Source organism: Equus quagga, chromosome 2, assembly GCF_021613505.1.
Source record: "Equus quagga isolate Etosha38 chromosome 2, UCLA_HA_Equagga_1.0, whole genome shotgun sequence".
Lineage (NCBI taxonomy): Eukaryota > Metazoa > Chordata > Mammalia > Perissodactyla > Equidae > Equus > Equus quagga.
In genome coordinates this window covers 169,407,820-169,435,513 of record NC_060268.1, presented here as the reverse complement: position 1 = coordinate 169,435,513, position 27,694 = coordinate 169,407,820, and the positions used below count along the sequence as shown (strand labels likewise).

The 27,694-nt window shown below is 34.7% G+C and overlaps 1 protein-coding gene across 1 annotated transcript in view; it reads right to left on the bottom strand.

Moving 5' to 3' along the window:
- Window positions 1–868: 868 nt before the first annotated feature.
- CCDC172 (coiled-coil domain containing 172) overlaps window positions 869–27,694 on the bottom strand; it is a 61,742-nt gene continuing 34,916 nt past the window's right edge. Inside the window, exons 5-8 of the mRNA XM_046652333.1 lie at window positions 22,594–22,695; window positions 22,138–22,240; window positions 1,717–1,804; window positions 869–904 (exon numbers count right to left, since the gene is read on the bottom strand). Coding sequence (XP_046508289.1) covers window positions 869–904; window positions 1,717–1,804; window positions 22,138–22,240; window positions 22,594–22,695 — 329 coding nt within the window. The remainder of the gene's footprint in view (window positions 905–1,716; window positions 1,805–22,137; window positions 22,241–22,593; window positions 22,696–27,694) is intronic.

Sequence of the window (27,694 nt, the reverse complement as noted above, 5' to 3'; positions counted from 1 at the left end):
GTCCCTTGTTGAACAGTTTCAATACTCTTTTTTTAGAAACTCGTGAAAATATACCTTTCTTCCTAGTCAGGATTACTAACAGCAGAAAGACACCGACATGATGTTGGAAATTTGCTGCCAATACCAAGTGTGATCAAAACATAAGCACACCGTTTTCAGTTGCCGTGTTTCAGATCACCAGCACAAATGAATCCTGATGGCCGTAAGGAGATTATGTACCTCCCCAAGTGAGTGACTTCTTTCTTTCTAACCAACACTGGCATTAGGAAGAAAACTGGTGGGTACAAACTGCTGGAAAACCGCTGCAGATGCCCCAGACTTAACTCAATAGACACATCTTGAGAAAAGTGGAGAAAACTGGCTTTTGCAGACGAAAGGCCTCAAAGGACCTCTGCCGACAGACATCATATGATTAGAGAAGGATTAAAATGAAAGCAAGCACCTTTGTTGGTGGAAACGACACCAATAAAATTGGGTCAATAATCTGAGCATTTCTTCCTGCATGTGTTTGATTGGACCTGAGGTAAGCTGCAACAGAGAATGAGTGACATCAGAAAGTATAGATCAGCTTAAGGGTCAGGGGGATATGAGAAGCCTGAGAACACAGTGTCTACTTCTCCTTTTTCTTCCTTTAGAAACAAAATCAAACCACACAAGAACCCTCAAATTTCAAGCAAGCAAGAAAACAAAACATTATTTTTTAAAAGTGCTAATAAACCAATTCTAGGTGCCAATAACTTTGAACATTCTGGGCCTCACGTTTGCCACGAGAAGCTGTTGTAATGGGTGTCACGCACACATCTATCACAAAGATTTGATTCTAAGATGCTTTGATCAAATCTCAGACAGCTAATCAACTCTCTACAAGTTATTTGTTCTCCTGAAGATCTTTCTGTGCCAATGTCTGAAAAGAAACATATAATAATTATAAATGAGGGAAATGAAATTCTTAACAAAGGAATTACATACAATTTATGTAAATTTAGCACAATAACTCTGGGCATTTCTAAATTTTATTTTTGAAAATTTTTATAAAAAAATATAAATCCTAACATAACCTCTTAGAACACTTTAAACAAAAAAAATGTTTTCGGAAAACAAACATGAAACAAAATGTAACATATTAAATTAATACTATATTTTAACATACTTTAAAGCTAGCTATATATGTCTTCTTCTAAAATAGAGCATGGCAAATACTGTGCTCTTTTTATAAGCAACCAAAGTAAGAGGTTAAAAGCAATTTAAAGTGCTCCCACACAATCCGAAAATAAGTTTCCAATAACTGCATCCAAAGTTCTTGAGATCACAGGATCAAATATAATAAAAGTATAATTTATGCCTATCAAAAACAAAAAGCTTTTAAGTATTATGATAGTTAAACTCCGTTAGTGCATTAATCCTCTAATAACAGTTTCAGTCAAGGGAATGTTGCAAGGTCAGGTTTGAATTTTTTAACTCAGTTTGAAATTGTATATATTCTCTTTGACTAGAACTTGGTTTGTGTAGCACCTAACTCTCCAGGAATTCAAAACACCACACAGATTTACATTCTGACTTTAGTTTTGTTGTTGCTGTTTTGTTCTTTGTATCTAGTACAAATCCATGTGAAGGGCAAAATACGATGATGTTCAATGATGTGTGTACCAGTAAAACCATTATTACCCGTAGGTAAAACAATGCTAAACAGAAGTGAAAGAACCAATGATGGCTTACCAACTCTAAAGATTCTACTTCTGTTTGGAGAGCTTCATAAACACTTTGCATGTCACCTTCCTTATAAAGTTCTAATTCTCTTTTAAGTCTGTTTTAAAGGAAAAATTCGCCATATTAGTTCAGCAATAAACTTTTAGACTAATCTTTTATTATGTGGGTAGCGTCAGGTTTGCAGCTTCTATCATCAGAATTTCAAGGTAACACTAAGGAATTTGGAAAGAAATTTTAATTTTCTATAATTTTGTAACAACTATATAAAATTTTGGAAAAAAAAAACCTTCCAGAAAGAAAATAAGGTAGACAGACTGAATAAATAATAGATGGTTAAAAATTTGAGGTTAATTAAAAGAGCAACATGGTTTAGTGGGAAAATATAGTACTGTACGAAGCCCTCTGTTTCAGTCCTGGCCACTAACAAGGTGAATAACCTTGGCTAAATCATTTAGTCTCTCAAGCCTCACCTGAAAAATTTTAAGGACAGGAAAAAAACGACATCTGAGATCTTCTTGCTCTAAAATTAAACATTAACTTTATAATACACATATGTAATTAAAATATATTTTAATTTAAAAATAAGAAAATACTATCAATGTTCCTTTTCCCCAGTTAAGTCTCTAACCCTTTGAATACTCTGAAATTCTTTTTTCAAAAATTATTTTATATCTATATTTAATGTGAAAAACAGTGAAGAAACAGTCTTTCATTTCTAGTATTATGACTAACATTCCTTCCAAAAAGAAAAACATAAGCAAAAGCCATGAACTGTGGATGGAGAGGTGGGGAACTAGGGAGTGAGACTGGGTAGCTACAAGGTGAGGCTGCCCTGAGGGCAGATACCAAGAGTCATAGTGCTCTCACAAACCTAAGCAAGTTGAGCAGCCACAGGTGAAATGTATAGATCAGCTTGAACCTTTGCTGAGTCCTGACACTTAAGGGGAAGGTGAGGGGGTCCTAGGCCAGTTGCACTCCATGTTTACTGGAAGAAACAAAATAAAAGCCTCTCTGAAGGGAAGTTTAACATATTTAGGCCCACAGGCCTCTCACAGACTAAGAGCAAACGATGAGTTCACAATCAAAGATCACCAAGCACTTAAGAATGCAAGCCACCATAAGTAAAAGTCAGCAGAGACAATAAACAGCAGATTATATCCATAATATATGAAGAACTACAAGTTAATAAGAAAAAGACAAGACAATGGAAAATGGACATGCACACACACACACACAAACCTTCACCAGATTATTCACAAAAGAAGCTATCCAGGGGCCAGCCCAGTGGCGCAGCAGTTAAGTTCGCATATTCCACTTCTTGGTGGCCCAGGGTTCACTAGTTCGGATCCCGGGTGCAGACATGGCACCATTTGGCAAGCCATGCTGTGGTAGGCATCCCACATATAAAGCAGAGGAAGATGGGCATGGATGTTAGCTAAGGGCCAGTCTTCCTCAGCAAAAAGAGGAAGGTTGGCAGTAGTTAGCTCAGGGCTAATCTTCCTCAAAAAAAAAAAAAAAAGAAGCTGTCCAATGGCTAATAAAAATATGCAAGTGTGCTCAACTTTATTAGTTACCAAGAAAATATAAAGGAAAAACACAATGAAATGCTACTACACACCCACCAGAATAACTAAAATGAAAAAAAGGAAATTCCAAGTGTTGACAAGGATATGAAGAAACTAGAACTCTCAGACACTGCTGGCATAGGATATCATTTTCCATTTTTTCACTTTTAATCTATTTATGTCTTTATATTTAGAGTGGGTTTTTTGTAGAAACCATATAGTTGTGTCTTACTGTTTTACATAATATGATAATCTCTGTTTTTTAGTTGGTGTGTTTAGACCATTGACATTTAGTATAATTATTTATATGACTGGATTAAAAATATAGCATTTTGCTAGTTGTTTTCTATTTGTTCCATCTGTTCTTTGTTCACTTTTACCTCTCCTTTTGCCTGCTTTTGGATTAATTGATTTTGTTAATGATTGCATTTTATCTCCTATATTGACATTTTTTTATACATATCTTTAAAATTTTGCAATGCTTGCACTAGGTTTATAATATGCATCTTCAATTTATTACTGTACATTCTCAAATAATATTATATTGCAGTACTTATAGTATAAGAACTTTATAACTGTATATTCCCAATTTCTCCCTCCAGTTTTTTTGTTCTATTGTTATCACAAATTCTTCTTTTACACATACTACAAACATCAAATATATCACTACTATTTTTGTTTCAGTCATTTATCTTTTAGAGCAATTAAAAATGGAAAAAAGTTTTCATATTCACCTTCATTTTAACCATTTCTGGAGCTTTTATTTCTTTGTGTAGCTCCAAGTTTCTATCTGGTATTATATTCCTTCTTCCTGAAAAACTTACCATAGGCTTTTTTTGTAATGTAGTCTATTGGCAAGGAATTCTATCAACTTGTATTTGTCTAAAAATATCTTAATTTGCCTTAATTTGTGAAAGATATTTTCATGGAGAATTCTGAATTGACAGTTCTCACTTTCGATCTTTAAAGATGTCATTCCCTCATGTTCTGGCCTGCACAGTTCCTGATGAAAAGTCTACTGTAATTCTGATCTTCATTCCTTTGTGTTAATGTGTCTTTTCTTTCTCTTTCTTCCTTCATGATTTTCTCTTTATTTTTATGAGGTTTGAATATGATGTGAATAGATGTTTGCTTTTTAAAAATGCTAATGGAGTTCTGTGAGGTTCTTGTATCTGTGCTTTAAAGTATTTTATTATTTTTGTAAAATTTTCTGCCATTATCTTTAACATATGGAACAGTACGGATGAATCTCAAATGCATTATGCTAAATAAAAGAAGCCAGAATTAAGAGGCTATATTGCATATTATTCTATTTATATTATGTACTGCAAAAGACAAAATTAGGAAAAGAAAATAGATCAAAGACTGAGTGCACATTGCAGGCATTGGTTATAAATGGGCAAGAGGGAACATTTTGGGGTGATGGAAGTATTCTATACCTTGATTGTGGTGTTGGTTCATCACTGAATGTGTTTGCCAAAATTAACTGAACTGTATACTAAAAACAGTGAATTGTACTGGATATAAATTAAACTTCAATAAGCCTGTCTTTAAAAAAAGACAATGAGAGTAATCTAGGTTCTCATAGGATAATAGCAACCACCTAAATAAAAACTCTCTCTTCATAAGAAGACCAAATAAAGCCACCCATAAGCCATACCTACAAGCTAACTAGGAAATAGAGGATATTACAAACTTGAAATTACACGTAAGTAGGGAAATAAACATCTAAATCCAGCAGAACCAGCTCTGAAGCCTACACCAATGCAGAGGGTGAAGCAGCAATTAAATGGAAGATAGGAGAAAGAAGAGGAAGCGGGACATGGAGTGATGAGACACAGGTTCAAAGGCCCTCAGAAAGAGAAAGTCTCACCCTGTGTGGGACAACAGTGAGGACAGGTCTGAAGCCTCACGGCTCAGAGTACTGGCTTTTGTAAAATCGAGGGAAGTTTTCAATCAATGGCTCTCTTATTTGGGGGGTCTAAGTGTTGTTGTGGTTTTTAATTTTATAATTTTCTTTTGTTTCTCCAAGGCCCTTAATTTTCACCTCTTGCTTCTTTCTCATCTTTAAAGGTTGTAGCCCTTTCCAAGTACTACTTTTCATCCAATAACCATAGCTGAAATGGATAAAATTTTCAAAGAACTATACTAACAATAAAAAAGCAAAAACACTTTCAGAGATCAGATAATCCCAATACTATATAAATTGGCCCAGGGTATAAAAAATAAAAAAAACAGTCAAATTCTTTTCAAGTGTAATAGTGATACCTAAACCTGATAAAGACAGAAAGATAGTACACACATCACACCCACCCACCCCAACATATGAATACTGATGCAAAAATTCTAAATAAAATATTAGCAAAAAGAATCTAATACCACATTAAGTAAATAATATATTATGACCAGTTAAGATTTATTCTAGGAATGAAGGTATGGTTCAATATTAGAAATTCATTAATATAGTTGACCTTATTAGTATTTCCAAGGAGAAAAATAATATGGTCACCTCCAGAGGTGCTGAAAGGAGCTTTGAAATATTCAAAACTTATCTCTGATAAAAACAGTCAATAAAAATCAGAATTAATGGATGCTGTTTTATATTGTTGTTTTTGTTGTTGAGGAAGACTGGTAGTAAGCTAACATCTGTGCCAATCTTCCTCTATTTTTCGTATGTGGGACACCACCACAGCATGGCTTGATGAACAGTGTGTAGGTCCACACCTGACATCCAAACCCGAGAACCCTGGGCCGCCAAAGCAGTGTGTGTGAACTTGACCACTACACCACCTGGCTGACCCCTGAATGTTGTTTTTAAATGATAAAAAGCTCATGTCAGAGGCTGGCCCTGTGGTATAGTGGTTGGGTTTGGGTGCTCTGCTTCAGCGGCCCAGGGTTCCTAAGTTCAGATCCCGGGTGTAGACTTATAAACTGCTCATAGGGTGTCCTGTGGTGGTGTCCCAAATACAAAGTGGAGGAGGACTGGTGCGGTTGTTGGCTCAGGGACAATCTTCCTCAGGCAGAGGGAGGAAGATTGGCAGCAGATATTGCTCAGGGCCAATCTTCCTCACCAAAAAAACACGTCAGTCCTAAAGTAAGCATCTTACTAGGGTAACCCTAGAGTCAATCCCCTTAAGTTCAGAAACAAAGATGCCCACTGTCTCTACTACTTTTTAATATTTTGATGGAGAAACTAGCCATTGAAATTAATCTAGAGAAAATAAGTAGAGGAAGAGGAATTTTAAAGAAGAAATAAAGCTATCTCATTTTTTGGTGATTTGACACTATACCTGGAAAACCTAAGAATCAATGTTACCAGCAGTAACTAACATGACTTTTTCTTGGATAGGATGTCATAAAAATGTTAATTATCCTTAAGTTAAGTAAAATTTAATTTGATCCCAATAAAAACACTAACATCTTGTTTTTTCCTGGTGCTAGGCAAATCTATTCTAAAGTTCACACTATAAAAAAATAAACATTCTAGGAAAGCTCTTGAATGTTTTTTTCGATGAAAGCTCTGGAAAAGAACAAACAAAAAGTGTTGACTAGCCCTGCCAGATATTAAATCATACTATTAATTCTTTATAATTAAATAGTGCAATAGTACCATATAAATAGAGCAGTAGGACATAGAAGATGGAAATAGACCAAAGGACAAGTGGACATTTAGTATGTGATAAAAGTGGCTCCTCAAATCACTGGGGAAAAAAAGATGAGCTTTTTAATAAACCGTGTTAGGAAAACTGGATAATCATTTGCAATGTGGATATAAATGGACAGTCAAAGCTAAAACTGGATCTGTATCTCACAGCATATACTGTGGATCAATGATTTAAATGTAAAAATTGAAACAACACAAGGACAAAGTAAAAGTATAGGTAAATTCCTTTATAAGCTGGATGTGGTCAAAGACTTTCTAACTACGACTCAAAATACAAATGCAATAAGAGTATTAAATTCAGTTACAGAGGCCAGCCCCGTGGCCACGTGGTTAAGTTTGTGCACTCTGCTTTGGTGGCCCAGGGTTTCACCAGTGCTAATCCTGGGCGCAGACATGGCACCGCTCATCAAGCCATGCTGAGGCAGCGTCCTCAGCATGTCTAGAATATACAGTTATGGACTGGGGGGCTTTGTGGTGAAGAAGAAGAAGAAAAAAAAAGAAGACTGGCAACAGATGTTAGCTCAGGAGCCAATCTTTAAGAAAAAAAATTCAATTACATTTTTTAAAATTGCATAGCAAAAAACATACATAAAATCAAAAGATGAATGACAATCTAGTAGACAATATTTGCCACATATCTCACAGATAAAGGTCTAATCTCTCTAATATATAAAGAAATTTTATAATCAAAGGAAAAGACCAAAACTCTGTTAGAAAAATGGGGACAAGTCAGAGACAGGCAGTTCAGAGAAAACAATATACAAATCATTTTTAAATATATGAAAAATGGTCAATTTCACTCATAATAAAGGACGTGTAAATTTACTACACAGGGATATCATTTCTCATCTATCAGATTCGTAAAACTTCGAAAACTTAATAACACTCTTTTGATAAGGCTGTGGGGAAACAAGTGTACTCAAACAGTGCTATTGGGAATTCAAAATGATTAAACCTAAACGGAGGGGGATTTGGCAATATCTAACAAAACTATATTTATATTTTTCTTTTGATCCTGCCATTCCATGTCAGTAATATACCCTATAAATACAAAACAACATATGCACAAAGTTTATTTGTAATCATAAAATACTGGAAACAACCTGTATCTGGTCTTATGAGACTAGTTGAATAAACTATAGTATATTCATATAATGGAGCATTAAACAGTATAAAAAGAATGAAGATGATCTGTTTTAACTAATATGGAATGAATTCGAGGATATATTGTTAAGTGAAAAATAGCAAGATACAAGAGATTATAGATAATGTGTTAACATATGTGAAAGAGAAAGGGATATAAGAATACATACTTACCTGCTTATTTTTGCAAAAGGAAACATAGGAAGGATAAACCTGGAACTAGTGGAAATGGTTACCTACAGCAGTAAGTACAAATGGGGTGGAAGAGATATGGACTGGAATGAAACTCCTCAAGGTGGATCTTTTTACATACTTTTGACTTTTGAATCATGGTGATGATTTATTTACATATTTAATGAATAAAATTAAATCAATAAAGATTAGAAAAAGAACTATCACTTATATTTTATTCTTGCCAAAAAAATGCTTAACCTGGATCTAATTTCAAAGGAACAGATAAATACAAATTGCATGACATTCTACAAAACAACTGGCCTAGATCCTTAAAAAAAGAAAAGAAAAGGAAAGGTAACTATAAAGAACATTATTAAGATAAAAGGAGAAATACGAATGCAGACTGTGTAACAGCTAAGAGCATCGTGTCAAGGTGACATTTCTCAGGCGTGTTAGCTGTGTCGTGGGGATGGAGAAGAATAGTCATGTTCTTGGGAGATACGTGCTGAAGTATTCAGGGAACAAGTGTTGCAGCAAAATGATACAGGAGGGTAGAGAGATAAAGAATTTACATTGTGCATGGAGCACACTTTTTTATAAATTTAATTTTTTCAAAATAAAACTTGGGGATAAAAAACTGTCTTTCCCCCAAAATGAGAAAATACAATAAACAATTTTATGACATAAATTTGAAAACTTAGGTAAAACGGACAAATTTCTAAAAAAATATGACTTTCAAAATTTATTCTAGAAGAAATAGAAAGACTAAGCAGTACTTTAACTTAAGGAAAACAAATAATTGGTCCAAAAATTCCTACAAAGAAAACACTAGACTCAGATGGGTTCAGAAGTAAGTTCTAAAAAATGTCACACTTCCAAGAATAGATCATTCTAATCTCATACAAAAATCTTCCAGACAATTGAACAAGAAATAATACCCCTGTACTCATTTTATAAGGTTCATATAGTCTTGATATTGAAACCATATAATAGCACAAAAACAAAAAATTTAAGTCAATCTCACTCATAAATACAAACGTAAAATCATAAAATATTAGCAAAACAAATCAGCAGTATGTTAAAAAATATACACCATAACCAAGTTGAGTTATCCCAGGAATGTAATGATAGTTTAATATTTGTATATTTATAAATGTCATTCACCACATTAGCAGATTAAATAAAGAAAAATACATAAGATTTACTCAATATATACAGAAAAAAATTTTGATAAAACTTACCCATTCATAACAAAAAAAAAACTCGTAGAAAACTAGAAAAAGAAGATAATTGCTTAAATCCCTTGAAATATACCTATAAAACTCTCAACAAAACATTCATAATAGGGAAAACCCAAGAAACTTTCCCTTTAAAATCAGCAACAAGATAAGGATGTTCCCTATCACCGTTTTTATTCAACAGTGTACTGGAGCCCCAATTCACAAGAAGACAAGAAAAGAAGTTAAAGGCATAATGACTATAAAGAAAGAACAAAACTATTATTTACAGATGTTGTAGTAGATGGTATATTCAGTGTTCCTCCCTACAGGATGCTATGTTTCTGCTCTATGGATGTCAGGCTTGGCCATCTGACTTGTTTTTGCCAACAAAAATATGAGCACAAGCTTTCTAAGCAGAAGTTTTCAGAGTAGACGCATGCTTCATTATGACCTCCTTTACTCCTGCGGTGAAACTGACTACATCCCAGTAGGGCCTGCTCCTTCACACTTGGTCACCGAGTGAAGACCAGGAGGAGAAGCGTGGCTAACTCCCAATGGACCTGTAGTGTGAGCAAGAAATAAACACCTGTTGTAAATCACTGAGATTTTGGGGTTGTTTGCTTCTGAAGCATAATTTGTCTAAGCCACAGAAAAAAATGTTAAAAATAATTGAGCATCAATGGCCACTAACATCCAAAAAATGAGAGAGAGTAGGCATTATAAGAGCCTCCTGACGGAAAAACACATCACCACTTTTGATATGGATTTGCCAAAAAATTCAACCTGAATTTGATCAAGCCTCTAGATCCAATTGCCAATTTACAAAAAATATATGTCAAATGAATATGTTTAACCATACAATGGGAATATTATCAACCACAACCAAACTGTGGGAAACTCTAGAGGATAAAGAAATTTAATTTCCTCAACAAATAAATTACAAGTTAAAAACAGAAGGCGGAGCTTCTAGATTAAAAGAGATTTAAAAGACATATCAGCTGACTGTCATGTGTGAACGTTTTTTGGAACTGAATTCAGACAAACAAAAAAAATGACATTTATAAATAATTGAAAACTTAAACATTGACTGGATATTTGATGATATTAACTACTGTTTATTTTATGTGTAACAATGGATTCTAGTTATGTTTTTTAAAGTTCTTACTTTTTAGAGAGACATAATAAGATAATAATATGATGTGTATAACTTTCTTCAAGTAATACAGGAGAAAAATGAGTGGAGATATAGATGAAATAAGATTGGCCAGAAATTGATAACGATTAAAGTTGAGGGATGAGTACATAGGATTCACTATATTTTTTCTTTTTTACTTTTGTATGTACTTTAAATCTTCTATAATAAGTTTTTTTAAAAAAATAGAGTTTAGCAACGATAATGGCCATAAAGTCAACATACAAAAATCTGTTATATTTCCATGCACCAGGAATAAAAACAAACACATTTACAACAGCAACTAAAACTGCAAGGTATCTAAAATTAAAACTCACAAAAAATGTGCGAGATTGATAAACAGAAAATTATAAAGTTTTATTAAAAGATATTAAAGAAGACAAGTAAATTGAACTATCCTAAGTTTATAGACAGGAAGTTTCAGTTTAACAAAGATGTAAAGTCTCTCAAAAGTGACTACAGAGTGAGTGGAATTGTGACCAAAATTACAACAGAGTCTCATGGATATAAGGTGATTCAGAAATGTACATGAAAGCAAAGAGCCAAGTATAGCCAAGACACTCTCGATGAAGACAAAGGACAAAGAGGAGTGTCCTGCCTTATAACAAGACTCGCTATTACTTAAGTCTGCATGTGTCACTGTGCTAATAAATAATATTAAAACAACCACCTTTAAAAAACTCATTATAAAGTATCAGTAATTAAATAGTCAAAACTGAACGATATGCATTTAGTAGTGATTAAGACAGGTTTGAACAGAAATGAATGAATTGACCAATGAAAGAGAAGAGGAAATAAAATCCTGAAACAGATTCATGAATATATTATTCTTTTTATAAGAGAAGCGACTGTAGATCACTAGAGGAAGGAAAAACTATTCAATAAATCTGCTGGGACAATTTATTACCCATGTGGGAAAAAAGAAAAATGGATCTTACTGTACATTCAAACAAAAATCAATTCCAGATAACAACCTAAATGTGAAAAGGCAAACCTTAAAAATTATTAGAGAAAATATAGGAGAATATCCTTCTTATCTTGGGTAGGGAAAAAGCTCTTAAACGAGACACAAAAACACTAACCATAAAAAGAAATGACAGATACTTTCAACTACAGTAAAAGTAGGAACTCTATTCAAGCACAACAGCATAAACACCAAAAAAAAAAAAAGATCAAAAAGAAAACCCTGATCAGGGCCAGCCCAGTGGTGTAGTGGTTAAGTCTGAGTGCTTGCCTTCATCAGACTGGGGCTTGAGGTTCTGATCCTGGGTGCAGCCCTACAACTGCTCTTCAAGCCATGCTGTGGCAGCGTCCCACACAAAATAGAGGAAGATGGGCATAGATGTTAGCTCAGGGCCAATCTTCCTCACACACACAAAAAAAAAGAAAAAGAAAACCCTCGTAAACTGGCAGAAGATATTTTCAATGCGTAACAGACAAAATCCAGAATTATTAAAAGATTGAAAATAAAAAACTTCTAGAAATCAATAAGAAAAAGGTAAATTACCCAAACAACCCAGTAGCAGAATAATTAGGAGGCATTTTACAGAAAAGGAAACATATGGTCCATAAAAAGACGAAAAGATGCTCAATCACATAGGTAGTCAGGGAATGCAGATTAAGACCACAAAATATCATCTTACATCCATGAGATTGGCAAAAATTATTAATTCCGAAAACAAAGTATAGAAGAGGCTGGAGATTAACGGGGAAGTTTACAATGTGCTAATGGAAGTATAAATTAGTTTAATCACTTTGGAAAATAGTTTGTCATTATCTTCTAAGGTTCAACATTCATATGCTTATACTCAGCAATTCCACCACGCATAACTAGAGAAACTCTTGCACATGTGCACTAGGATGATCACAACAGCACTGTTTGTGATGACAAAAACTGGAAATAACCCAAATGTGCATTAACAAGAAAAAAAATTGTGGTATATTTATACATGTACGCTCAATAACATGGGTAAATTTTAAAAACAATGTTGAATGAAAAACAAGTCCCAGACAGTGTGATACCATCTTTACACAACTCAAAAACAAGCAAAAATAAACCAATATATTGTTTTAGCATGCATATAAATGATGGGCAGCTCATATATATAAATACGTGGCATAAATTTAAATAAATCACAATGAAACAAAGAAAATTATACATAAATAAGAAAATGAATCCACTAAGTCATATCTCACACATACACACAAGAAAATGAAACACAATCTAGGACAGTAAATACATTTGGGAAAAGAAAGGAAGTATGGGATAAAGGAGGAGCCCACAGCTCACACAAGTTATTGGTAATGTTCTAGTTTAGTTCACAGGTGCTCATTACGTTATTATACTTTAGAACTTACATATACTTAAGGAAGAAAAATATAATAGTTATAGGGATGGAGGGGGAAAAATACCCTACATATGCGAAGTTCATTGTGTTCTGAACTTTTAGGAAGGTAATAGTAAGTAAGAATTCTAAAGGAATGCTCAAGTAGGAAAGATACAGCAAGTTATTAATTTTAAGCATTAGATTTTCACACAAGCATAAAATCCCTTGTAATAAATATTTTTAAAGAGTAAGTGGAAAGTTAAATGGAGAGTTACAGTGTACTGCAGATGCTGCTGTACAATGCACTTAAGGCTTTATTTTCATATATATATCTCTTCAAATAAAATGGTAGGGATCTTTCTTCCCACCATACCATCAATACTTGCCCCTCCCCTTTTTCAGTTCAAATGGACTACAGGTTCTGTAAGATCTTTCATGCCCATCGGAACTGGGCAGTGATCGCTTTCCCTTTTAGTTAGCTAATAATAAGAATGAGAGACTACTGAAATTAAAGAAGGCATTTAGAGCAAATTATAGGAAGTATTTCACTCTTCAGCATATAATCAAGCTGTAGAATTTAGATGTGCACTTAAAGAAAAGATTGCTGTTGCTAGCTTTAAAAGGGGCTAGATGATAATGGTATGAATATTAATACATTTGCAGCTGGCCAAAGCTCTACAATGGTAAGCAGATCTCACGCTTCAGTGCATAGACTGATTGCCTACAGGAGTCAAGAAGGACTTCCTTCACCTACCGCACAAAAACTAAGGGCAGTTTGCACTGGTTATTATCACTTTTTTCTGAATCATCAAATAATGACAAGGATGGGCCAACACTGCTAGTTAGTTTAGCAAAATTTATGTCCCATGTATTTTTATGATTTTATGCACCATTCCAAATGTTTTTCAGTTACCTCTAAGTGCCACAGAAAAGCCTTAACTAAAGAATACTCTTTTTAGCTATAGAACTGCACAAATACTAGTTAAGCAGAAAGAAGGAAAATTTTCACCCAAAGTCCTAGTACACAAACTCAAATGCTATTAAAATTTAGGTCTGTTTCATCACAGTCTGGTGTTTCCGTATAATAGTGATTATGTAATCTTGCCTCCTAGTTTTTTCTTTTGCTTAATGCTACCATATACAATTCCCCCAGTTGTTTGCACATGCCAATTAATACCATTGAAGATAATATGTAGTAGTCCAAGTGGCCATAGTACAGTTAACTTAATCACTCATTTATGGTACAGCATTTAAGTTGTTCCTATATTTTTTCTACCATAAACAAAATTTCTAGGAACACCTTTATGCATAAAGCTTCTTCTGAACTTGGAATTATTTTCCTTGCGATAGAGCTCATAAGTGGAATTATTCGGTCAAATAGCATAAACATTTTAAGGTGCTCACAATAATTTTATATACACCTAATTGCATTCCAAATATATGCAAAGTATACTGCCACTGCAATGCATGAATTCTCTCTGTACTGCACTCACGCCAATCTGGATTATGGTCATTTAAGAATATCTTTCAAAATTTGACAGAAAAATAATATTCAGTGGTTTTAATCTGCATTTAATCAATAAGCAATATAACTGAATTATCTTGTTTTATTCATCTTGGTATCCCTGGTAACTTGCACAGTGTATGGCATAAAGTAGGCATTTAATATATGTTTGTTGGATAAATACATGAATGAAAAACTATTGATTTTAGTGTTTTCTTGTTGATTTTTTATCAGCTGATTGTTTGATAAACTGTTATCCCTTGTTTGTCATAATTACTATAAATTTCTCCCAGTTTATCATTCCATGTTGACTTTTTTGACACATGGAATATTAAATCTTCTATGTTAAGTCTATTAATCTTATCCTTTTTGGTTTCCTAATCACGCCAGAGGTTTAATAAGTAGTTGTTTCTACTTTTTGCTAGTTTTTCCATGGTTTGACTTTCTTAATATTGTCTATATTAATTCATAAGAAAATTATTTTAGTGCCATTTAAACACAAAAATACTATTTTTAGAGATACACACGTCATCCTCTTTCATACACAATTTATTTCTGAAAGTAGGTTTGAAAGCTGAACATATGAAAGCAGAATTTCACCTTTCTAATTATGCCTTTCCTTAGTCCAGGCCACCAGCAGACAGGTGAGAACCTTCACAAGTGTATAAGGCTCACCAGAGAGACCTGTTGAGGAGGAGGTAGGAGAGAGAGGCGTCCTGCCAGCATCTCCGTTACTCCAAATCCTAGGTTGGCTGGATTAGGCAGCTCCTTTACCACATATTTTTTATCATCTTCCACACCATCACATCAAAAGAGGTTGCTTATAAAGGTAAACATATGAAAATTTGAAAAAAACCTGTATTACGATATCAAAGATACTAACGAATTTTGAAAATGATTACTTTAATATTATATATGGCTTGTACAATAAGCAAAATTATTTCAAAGTTTAGGGACATTTACAAATAGGCAAATTTACATCAGAATATAACTTTTAAAATAATCAATTGATTCTATCATCAAAATTTCCCTTTTATTTACTAAGAAGCTTTAATAACTATCGTATGTGCCAAGAATTCACAAAACAAGGGATCTCTATTTAGCTTGAAGGCTACATAATCAATGTTGTAGAGACACTTCTGTTAGTGAATAAATGATGACGTTTCACCAGAAAAGATGAGGAGTCAACAGAAATATTCAATAAAATACATAGCTAAGAATGATCCTGGAATCAAACGAGGATTTTCATATTTTATAAACGTTAGAAAAAGAGAGGGCTGGGGCTGGCCTGGTGGCAGAGTGGTTGAGTTTGTGTGCTCTGCTTTGGCAGTCTTGGGTTTGCAGGTTCAAATCCCAAGCACAGACCTGGCAGTGCTCGTCAAGCCATGCTGTGGCAGCATCCCACATAAAAGAAGAGGAAGATTGGCACTGATGTTAGCTCAGCAACAACTTTCCTCAAGCAAAAAGAGGAGGATTGGCAACAGATGTTAGCTCAGGGCCAATCTTCCTCACAAAAAAAAAAAGAGGAGAGGAATGTTATTGGTCACCTATAGATACACAATTATTTGACCAGTATTTTCCAGAAACTTTAGAACTGAGAGCTGGTTATACGTGTCCACTTTGAGTTCATTCTTGTTGATGTCAAAGAGTACTGCAAAGTAAATGTGCATTATTTTCTCAATGTAGCCTAGATAACAATTCCTATTACTTTACTAAATGATGATTATTCTAAGTAATGGTACAGAAATACTCCCACAAGTATTTAAGAATACATTTATAAAGATGTTTCTAATTATAAATATTTAGAAACTCTTACACATCTATCAGTGGGAGATAGGTTACATAAATATGGCATCTCCATACACTGGCATTAAAAAGAATGAAGTTGATCAGTACAAACTAACATGGGAACTGTCTATAACATTTTCCTAATTAACAAAACAAATTACAGACCAGTAAGTGTGACCTCAGTTTTTGCTAAACACACACACATGTGCATGCACACATACACACAGAGATAGGTAAATTCTGAAAGGATACATGCCAAACTTTTAACGATGGTTACATCAAGGGTTTCTGGACAGAGGTGATGAGAGAGGAGACTTTGATGTTTTACATTTTTGTAGTGTTTGAATTTTTTATTCAATCAACAGCCTACTCTTATAATTTAAAAATATCTCTATATATTTGGCAAAGTAAAAAATATACACATGTGTAAATATACATATTTATCTGTGTATCCTTTAGAGAGGCTGGAAGTATTTTAATACCATCATGTGTTTATGCCTTCTTATAAATCTTAAGGACCACCAATGTGACCTCCATGAGGAACTTAACCTGATGACTTTTTCACTGAAGAGGCAACAGCACTGATTTACTACTTCATATAAATACATTTAGAGTCTCTCAGTAGCAGGTGTATATTAACTTTTGTGCATTTTCCATTGCAAATTTGCTCTTTAAAAAACCACACTATCTTCAAATGTTCAGAAGGAAAATCTCATGCTGTTGACTTGGCAGCTTCATTTCTGAGACCAACTTTCTGTTGTATTAAACAAGCACAAACACTGGTTATAAAAAATGTTAAACCATTCTAGAAAGAAGTTTTGTGGGTAAGGAAAATCTCTCAAATGTTTCAAGTTGTCTGGATGTTACTATTTGGAATAAATAAAAAGTCATGATCAAGAACTGTATTTTGGTGACCCTGGTGACCCTGGTGTTGGATAGCAATAAAAATAACAAGCGCTGGGAATTTGAAGGGGCCCAATATATAACACACATCTTTCCTGGCTGACTTCTGCCCAATTGAGAAATAAGGAAGACCAAGATGTACATTTACTACTAATATAGCAGATACTGAGGAATGTGGCTTATATCTGCAAGCAAAGGACTTACAATGAACCCCAGAATTAGACGAACCTAACTTAAACCGTTACGCCACAAGCTTTCTCTCATGGAGTCCTACACTGTAAATCTTAAGGCATGGAGGAGCTAGTGGAACACACACTCTCTGAGGCAGGCCCACTTCCAAAGAGATAGGGAAAAGGAAGGAGCTGAGCTCCAGTTTACCCTTCCAAATTCACAAATCAGACTGAGTCACTCCTCTTCACCTTAGAATACGAAAGGGAGGTGCTATGGGGAAGGGTAGGAGGGTTAAACCAGTAAAGGTTTTTCCACATGGAAGGAAAAAAATCAAGAGTGGAAAGAATTCCATGGGGCTACCCTGGTGGTTAGAGCACACTATGTCTTTGCAAATAATACTGAAAATACATGAAGAAATTTTATCTTCTTTGTAGTGAAAATAAAATTTTATGTAGACTCAATTACTGGAACAAATATTTATTCAACACTATGTGCTCTTGACTGTGCTAGATGCAGAGACTGATAGAAAAATAAACAAGCAGAGGGAGTTCCTAGTCCAGTGGGATAGACTGATACACATAACTATCATAGAATAAGATTAATGATACAATAGAACTATAACTATTTTCTCTATGAACTCAGAGAAAGGAACAGTAGAGGAAAGCTTTCATAATTTATTACATTCATTTATTTGTCCATTTATTTATTCAACACCAACTATATGCCAAGCTCTGTACCAAAGTATTAGGTTGTGAGTCTACAATAATGAATAAAGTAGACAGGATCCCTCCTCTTATTGAGCACATGGTGGAGAGAGACATTAACAAAATAAAGCATATAAATATGTAATTACAAAATGGCATCTGTGCTATTAGGAAAAATAACAGAGGTTACAAAATTTAGATCACAGGGTAGTGGGGGCTTCTCTGAGGAAACATTTTAACTGAGACCTAAAGCATGGGGTATGTCCCACCAGGCAGGAGACAGGCAGGCAGAGAGGTGAACAGATAGTTTCAGAAGGAAAGGTACAGACGTCTTTAGGCAGAAGAAGGCGTGGAGTGCTTGAGGGAGCAGAACGAGAAGAGTACCATTGAAAATAAGCGGGGATGAGGTCAGAGGCCATATTGTGACAAGTCATGAAGGCCACACTACGGACTTCAGGTTTCATTATGTTCCTTATGAAGCCATTGAGTGATTTTAATAAGGAGGATGACATGATTTAACTTACAACGAGTTGAGAGGTACCAAAGTGGATGAGGGGAGAGCAAAAGAGATTGTTACTGTGATGCAGGTGAGAGAGGACTGTGGCTAGAACTGGACATTAGCAATGGAGACAGAGAAGAGGACGGGCTCAAGCTTGGTGAGGGGCCAGGGTGGGGTGAGAGTGATGAGATTTGTGAACATGTCAAAAATGCCTGCTGCATTTTGGATTTGAGCAATACTGTCCCCAAAATGAAATATGAGCTGGGTCTTGGCGACCACACTGGAATTTAGCTAAGGGAGAAGAAAGAGAAGAAAGGGAGAAGGATACAAAGGTATGAAGGCTTGTGGCATATTCACACTTCCCCAAATAGTACTCTGATGCACTAGCAGTGTAGGCTGTGTGATAGAAATGCAGGGAGATAATGGACAGGCACACATCACAAAGGCCCTTGAACTTTGTTTCCATTTTTGTTTGTCTAATCAGGGCAGCATCACTTCAGATCTATTCCTATGTTTACATGAGACTGTTGGGAAGTCAGGACTGGAGCTGAGAAAAAAGAGTTTAGGGACAAAGATTTGGAGATTGTCTATGGATGATAACTAAAATCATTAGACCAGATGAGAAGCCTACGGAGAGTACACATTAAGAAGACAATCAACAATTAACCTCTAGGGACCCTCCGCGTTTAAGGGACAGGTAAAATTTAAAATGAGAAAGAAGCGTGAATATGAAATCCACAAAGATAATATGAAATAAAAATGAAATCATGAGGGGCCCACCCAGTGGTGTAATGGTTAACTTTGTACACTCCACTTCGGGAGACTGGGGTTTGCCGGTCTGGATCCCTGGCGTAGACCTGTGCACTGTTTATCAAGCCACATATAAAGTAGAGGAAATGGGCACAGATGTTAGCTCAGGGCCAGTCTTCCTGGGTAAAAAGAGGAGGATTGGCGGCGGATGTCAGCTCACTCAGGGTTAATCTTCCTCAAAAAATAAATAAATAAATTATGAGTAATTAAATAATTATAATGCTATCTAATAATTATAGAACATTTACTGTGTGCCAAGCATTGTTCTAAGGGCTTTATACATATTAAATCATTTAATTTTTACTACAATCCTGTGAGGTAGGTGCTATTATTAACCTAGTTTCATAGATGCGGAGACTGAGGTATAGACAAGTTAAACTGCTTGTCCCAGGTCACCAACCGAGTAAACAGCAGAGCTGGGATTCAAAGGGGCTGGTAAATCTTAAACTCTATGCTTATGGCCTCTCAAGACCCTGAGCTTTATCACTTCTCCTCCCTAGACTATATGAAAAACTAGCTCAGTCATAGTTATACAAATCTGGGAAGCTTCTTATGAATTAATCTAACCTCTGGCTTAATTGTTAATCATAGCAATATTCTACAAGTTAGCTGTCTTAACATCTGCTAATTAAGGATCCCACACTCTTCAAAATGGAATCTTTTAAATAAACAGACATCTTGGTTTTTATATATAGGGAAAGATCCCCTAAAGCAGAGACCATTAAACCATTATGAATAATGTAAAGTACTGGTTCTCTACATTGATAGATGACATCGAGACAGAATCCAACACATAACCTAAACATGGCAGATTAACTTAAAAAAAACATAATCATCATTAAAGAATTTCAATAATATAGACAGAATAAAATATATATCAAAATTTTCTAATTACTAAAAGTAGAAACAATAAGCTCATACAGGTGAACAAATAATTTTTTTGTAATGACTTTCTTATGGGTTAAAGTTTAATAAAAGTAGAAATATAGCTACAATAACCTTAAAATAAAACTGGTTCTCAATTGGGAACTATTTGGCCCACACCCCCTCTGCCCAAGGGACATTTGGCAATGTCTGGAGACATTTTGGTTGGTACAGCTGCGGGGAGTGGTGCTACCGGCATCTAGTGGGTCGAGGCGAGGGATGCTGCTAATCGTCTTACACGGCATAGGACAGCCTCCTCCAAGAAGAATAACCTCACCCCAAATGTCAATAGTGCCAAGTTTGAGAATCCCTGCTACAAAAATAGCATCCAAACCAGTAGCAGTTCAACCCAAAAAAATAAGAAAAAGGCAACCCTTACAGAATTCAGTATACATTTGAACACACAGATGAAAAGTGACTATTCTATTCCAAAATTAAAGCATAAAAACAACTTAATTTTGGCTTTCATGAAAAGTTGAATAAATGTCATATCATTTCTTGCCATCATTAGCTTCTTGTTATTGCACTAATTATGAGTCTGAAGCCCTCTTTCCTAAAATCTTTACACTTCATACCTTGACTCTGCTCTTCACATTTGAAATAAGCTTTATGAAACATACCAGAAGGAAAACTAAGTTACAGATATCAAACAATTTAAAGTGGGAATTGATAAATATTGGTATTTCATTTAATAACTGCTAAAATGCAAAGACTGGACTAGGTATACGGACTGATGTTTCTTTCTATGCAAATTTCCTCTGTCACCATTTGTGAAGGAAAAAGCACTCTCTAACAGACTTTGTGTGTTTAATTTTAACCCAGGGCAAATTTTTATAACTGAGTGATAAACCCACAAACTGGAGTTCATGTTGAAATTTCTTACACTACTAACTATAATGATACCAGTGGGCATTACCACTTTTAAAAGTGTTAAAAAAATCAATGAGCAGATTGTCATTACAGAAACTCATTCTGCATCACACATATCACCCAAGAGATTGATATTTCATGCTTATAAAACTTAACATAAAATTAAATTGCAAATATTTTCTCACAATCTACTAAAATTATGGTCTAAGGCAATACATTGCTAATATGAAGCATTTGTTCAGCTCTAGTGGACATATTTCCTATATGATTTATATGAAAGAAGGCTTCATTTGCTTCTTCATGGATTCAGTAACGAAGTTTCTTTTCTTATATTAAGCCTAAAAAGTATAGGAACTTCTTTAAAATTAAGCCAGCAACTACAACACTGAATTAATAATAAATAATAGTCAAATTAATGAACTGGGGGGGGGTTCTCCTTGTGTATATGACTATGTTATTTCAAACATCAGTTATTCTTTCATTATCCAAGTACATAAAAAGCATCTAAATATTCCATACAAAAATACACTTTCATTCTTTAGGCACAAAACCAGAGTAACACATTTCAAGTAAAATAGTAGACTGTGATTTCTTTCTCCCCAAATCTGGATAGATAAAAAATAATTTCAATTATTTTTTTAAAAAGTTAGGAATAACAAACAGAAAGGAGAGTTGTGGAACCGATACTCTGTCTTAGTCTATTAGGATATGAAGAACAGAGTCCACCAGGTATAAGGAAAGATAAAACTGATTTCAGTATCATCAACCTGATGCATGGTGAAACTTAACGTGTAGAACTTCCTAGCCAGTGAAGTGTTTGCTTATTAGCATGTTTCAGAACACACATAGAAGGAAATAATGTCTTCATCTGGAACTTAAAAAAAAACTATGCATTTAGTTTTATGCTGAAATCTACTTGACAACTTGAAAAATTACCAGATTTTATACCAAAATATAATAGGCCATTCTTACCTTAAGCATTCAGCATCATTTTGAGGCTTTTCATTGATTTTTACTTTTTCTGCCTCCAGGTACTTGGTAGTACAAATGGCTTCATTCCTTTTATCTTCAAAAACTAAACAGTTAAGAAAATTCTTAGTCTTTTAAAAATTAAACATAAAGTCTATCTTAATTCATAAGAACAATACTCTAATGTTTGGTGCTTCATGTAAAACCTATGTGCTAATGATTTTTATTTTTCTACTTTACTATAGCAATTAAAGGCACAAAAAAGATCTTAAAAAAATTTCTGACATTAGAAACACCAGATCTAGCACTGATCCATTCAGTGTTTTACCTCCTCCTTTTTTATACCAATAGTAGTACTATATCCCAATAGGTTAATATATTTTTAAAGAATAATATGACCCTGCCATGTGTATGTAACTATACTCACTGATAAAATTAACTAACTCCTAAAGGTAATACCTTTAAGTTTTCTCTGCAGAGTAAATAATTCTTGTATTAATTCACTCTTTTGTTTTTGAAGTTCATTTAACTGGCCACGATCATGTTCCATTGACTTCAGTTCTAGGAACAAATAGATAAACAAAAACCAAATTTTAACTATTTATGGTTTGCATTAAGTATGTCAGCAATTATTAACTTTTTCTCATGTAGTAAAAGTTTGAGCAACATATGGTGAATTTTGAGCCCCAACTGGCTTCTCTTGGCCACCTAGACACTAATAAACTGACTAGAATTCGTTAAGCAATAACTGGATACTAAAGAATAAGCTAGTTGATGGTTAGGCTACCAAAAGAGAATTCAAAATAATGTACTATGACTAAGTAAAACAAACTTCCCAAGACATAATAAGAAAACTCTATCCTTCATAACTAAAGCATATTTGAAATGACACTGCATAGTACTCACTACAGTATATGGTTACAAGCTTCCACAATATTGCTAATATTGTTTTCTCTACCTAGAATTCCTTTCCTCCTTTTATCCCCACAAAAACTCCAATTCATCCTTTAAGATTCATTTCCTAATTTCTCAAATATTCTTTCTCTGCTGTACCTTCTGGGACTCCATTACACATTTTTATGGACTAAGTGTTTGTGTCCCCTCCAAATTCATATGTAGAAACCTAATCTCCAACGTGATGGTAATTGGAGGTGGGGCATGTATCAGTACATGATAGACATTTGAGTTATTTCCACTTTTTGGTTAACCTAAATAATGCTGCTTTGAACATTGATGTAGCTTCTTGTATGGACATATGTTTTCAATTCTCTTGAAATACCTTGGAATGGAATTGACAGATCCTAAACTCTAGTTTAACATCTAGTTTAACATCTAGTTAACATCTAGTTAAACTCTAGTTTAACATTTTGAGAAATGCCCAAACCGTTTTCCAAAGCAGTTGCATCATTTTATGTTCCTATCAGCAATGTATGAGGTTTGCAATTTCTCCACAGCCTCTCCAACACTTTTTTGTTTTTTGAGGAAGATTAGCCCTGAGCTAACATCTGCTGCTGATCCTCCTCTTTTTGCTGAGGAAGACTGGCCCTGAGCAAACATCCGTGCCCATCTTCCTCCACTTTATATGTGGGATGCCTACCACAGCATGGCGTGCCAAGCGGTGCCATGTCCGCACCCGGGATCTGAACCAGCAAACCCCAGGCTGCCGAAGCAGAATGTACGAATTTAATTGCTGTGCCACAAGGCCAGCCCAGAAACACAAGAGTTTTTAATTTTGAAGTCCAATTTATCTGTTCTTTGGTTGCTTGCGAACATCTAAAAAAACATTCCTTAATCCAAGGTCATGAAGATCTACATCTGTGCTTTTTTCTAAGAGTTTTTATTTTTAGCTTTTAAATTTAGGTTTTTGACCCATTTTGAGTTAATTTTTGTGTATAATGTGAGGTAGATATCCACATTCATTTTTTTGAGTGTGTATATCCAGTTATCTAGCACCATTATTTAAAAGACTATTCTTTTCCCATTAACCTGTCTTAGCATCCTCGTCAAAAATCAATTGACCGTACATGTATGAGTTTATTTCTGGACTCTCAATTATATTCCTTTGATCTATATGCCCATACTCATGCCAGTACCACACTGTTGTGATTACTGCAGCTTTGTAGTAAGTTTGAAATCATAACGTGTGAGTTCTCCCACTCTGTTCTTTTTCAAGATTGTTTTGGCTATTCTTGGTCTTTCCCATTTCCAAATGGATTTTAGGGTTAGTTTGTCAATTTTCACAAAACGCCAGCTGGGATTGTGATAGAGGTTGCATTGAATCTGTAGGTCACTTTTAGGAGTATTGCCACCATAACAATATTAAATCTTCTAATTCATCAACTTAGGATGTCTTTCCATTTACTTAAATCTACTTTAATTTTCTTCACCAATGTTTTTTGTAGTTTTAGTGTACAAGTCTGGCACTTTTGTAAAATATATTCCTAAGTATTTTATTATTTTTGATGCTATTGTAAATTGAACTGTTTTCTTAATTTCATTTACAAATTATTCATTGTTAGTATATAGAAATGTAATTGATTTTTGTATATTGATCTTATACCCTGCAACCTTGCTGAACTTATCAGCTCAAAAGGTTTTCCTGTGGATTCCAGAGGATTGTCTATGCACAAGATTATGTTATCTTCAAATAGAGATAGTTTTACTTCTTCCTTTCCAATCTGGATGCTTTCATTTCATTTTCTTGCCTGATTGTCCTGGCTGAAATCTCTAGTACACTGCTGAATAGAACTGGCGAGAGTCAATATCTCTGTCTTCTTCCTGATCTTAGGTGGGAAACTTTCATTCTTTCATCAGTAAGAATGACATTAGTTATGGGTTTACCCTAGATGCCCTTTATCAGTTTGAGGATAGTGCCTTCCATGCCTAGTTTATTGAATGTTTTTTATCATGAAAGTGTGTTAGATCTTGCCAAATGCTTTTTCTGTCTTTGCTTATTTTGTATATATTCCATTTATCTCTTTATTAAATTCATGTCCTTGAATATATTTATAATATTTATAAGAGCAATTTTAAAGTCTTCTCTGCTAATTGCACCATCTCTGTCATTTCTGGGTATGTTTTTATTAATATAATTTCCTCCTTGCTATGAGTTACAATTTGCTGGTTCTTCACATGTCTAGTGATTTTTGATTGGATACTAGGCATTGTGCTATTTTGTTGAAAGTTTGAGATTTGCTATGTTCCCCTGAAGCATGTTGATGCTTATTATTTAGCAGGCAGTTAAGAAACTTGTGAATCAGCTTCAGGCCTGGTTTTTAAGATTTCTCCCCACTAAGGGAACATTTTCCTTATGCTAACATCTATGCCAATCTTCCTCCTCCCCCCGACCAAGTCCCAACAGATGTTGTGTACAGTTCTAAGTTCTTCTAGTTCTTTCATGTGAGCTGCCTGTCACAGCACGTTTACTGACAGATGAGTGGTGTGGTTCTGCACCCGGGAACCAAACCTGGGCCACTGAAGTGGAGCATTCTGAACTTTAACCACTAAGCCATCAGGGCTGGTTCAATTAAGATTTTTTTTAGTAGTGGGTTTAGAATAGCCTTAAATCTAAGGCTAATTTAATCCCACTATTAAGGCAGGACTCTTCTATTTAATGAGATTTTCCTATTCTTACAGGATGAAACATGAATGTCCCTTAGTCCTGTGTGAGCTCTTAGAATTGTTGACTTTACCACTCCCCAGCAGTTTTTCTTTACTTGGCCTAGTGGAGTTTTCCCTATATATGCACAGAATAATACACAGCCAAAGACTCAAAGCAACCTCTATTTAGATTTCTGGAGATTCTTCTTGGTGTAGTTTTTTTCCTCTCAAGTACATAGACCTGAAAATTCCAGCTAACTCAGCCTCCCTGAACTCCAGTCTTTGTATCCTCAACTCAATCAGACCACTTTGCTTTGCTTAAGTTCCCTCTCCCAGTGCTGCTGTCCAAAACCTGCATCCAGGTAGAAAGCTGGGGCAATCACAGAGCTTACCTCATTTGTTTCCCTTCTCTCAGGGATCACAGTCTTACACTGTCTCTTGTCCTTAATATCTACAAATAGTTTTTCACATTTTTTCTCCAGTTTTCAGTTGTTTGTGTCGGGGGAAAGTTCCATAAAATTGCTCCTTCATCATCATAAGTGGAAGTTCTCCACATAATATTTAAATTATCCTTTTACTTATCTATCTTCCACATTAGACCATAAACTCCTCAACAACAGGAACTAAGCCTCATTCATCTTTAAACCCCAATTCTTGCACAGTGCCTGGCACAGTATATACAGGACACACAGCACATTCTCAAGAAAGCATATTGAACTGAACTAAAATAAGTCATAAAATTGACTTTAAAGTTTTTTATGATCCACAATGTTTTTGCCCACAAATGTAGAGGATAAAAAACAGACAATTTTACGAAAAGAAAATTAATATACTCACATTTGTGCTTCTGCTCCTTTAATAAACAAAAATTTAAAACACAAACATAACTACATGCAAATAATAAATAGAGGTATTGCAGGATATCATAACATAATCTTTAAAAGATAAAAAATGATGCAATATTTTATTCATTATTAGTTGACTTATTAGACAATCTATGATAAAACATTTTAGTAAAACTTAGGCAAGAATGATGGAGAAATTTTGGATTTCAACATTTCTGAGGGAAAGAACATATTATTTTTCTTAGTCCTTTCTAGGCCAAATTGAAAAGGCATAATCCCAAGATTGATTCTTCCAAGAAAAAATAAAACAAATTTCTTTTTTTAAAATTTTTTTTTCAGATGTACATCATATTTCGAATTCTGTGTACATTACATCATGTTCACACCGAACACTAATTATAGTGCATCCCCTCACATGTGACCCCAATCACCCCTTTTGCCCTTCCCCCTGCCCTCTTCCCCAATGGTAACCACCAGTCCAATCTCCAATGCTATGTGTTTCTGTTTTTTTATAGTCGTTTTTATCTTCTACTTATGAGTGAGATCATATGGTATTTGACTTTCTCCCTCTGACTTATTTCACTCAGCATAATACCCTCAAGGTCCATCCATGTTGTCACAAATGACCGGATTTTGTCATTTCTTATGGCTGAGTAGTAGTCCATCGTGTATATATACCACATCTTCTTTATCCATTCGTCCCTTGATGGGCACCTAGGTTGCTTCCAAGTCTTGGCTACTGTGTATAATACCACAATGAACACAGGGGTGCAAGTATCTCTACGCCTTTGTGTTTTCAAGTTCTTTGGATAAATACCCAGCAGTGGGATAGATGGATCATATGGTAGATCTATCCTTAATTTTCTGTGGATACTCCAAACTGCTTTCCATAGTGGCTGCACCAGTTTGCACTGCCACCAGCAGTGAACAAGGGTTCCCTTCTCTCCACACTCTCTCCAACATTTATTGTTTCCTGTCTTGTTAATTATAGCCATGCTGACCGGAGCGAGATGATACCTCATTGTAGTTTTGATTTGCATTTCCCTGATAGCTAATGATGTTGAGCATCTTTTCATATGCCTGTTGGCCATCTGTATATCTTGCTTGGAAAAATC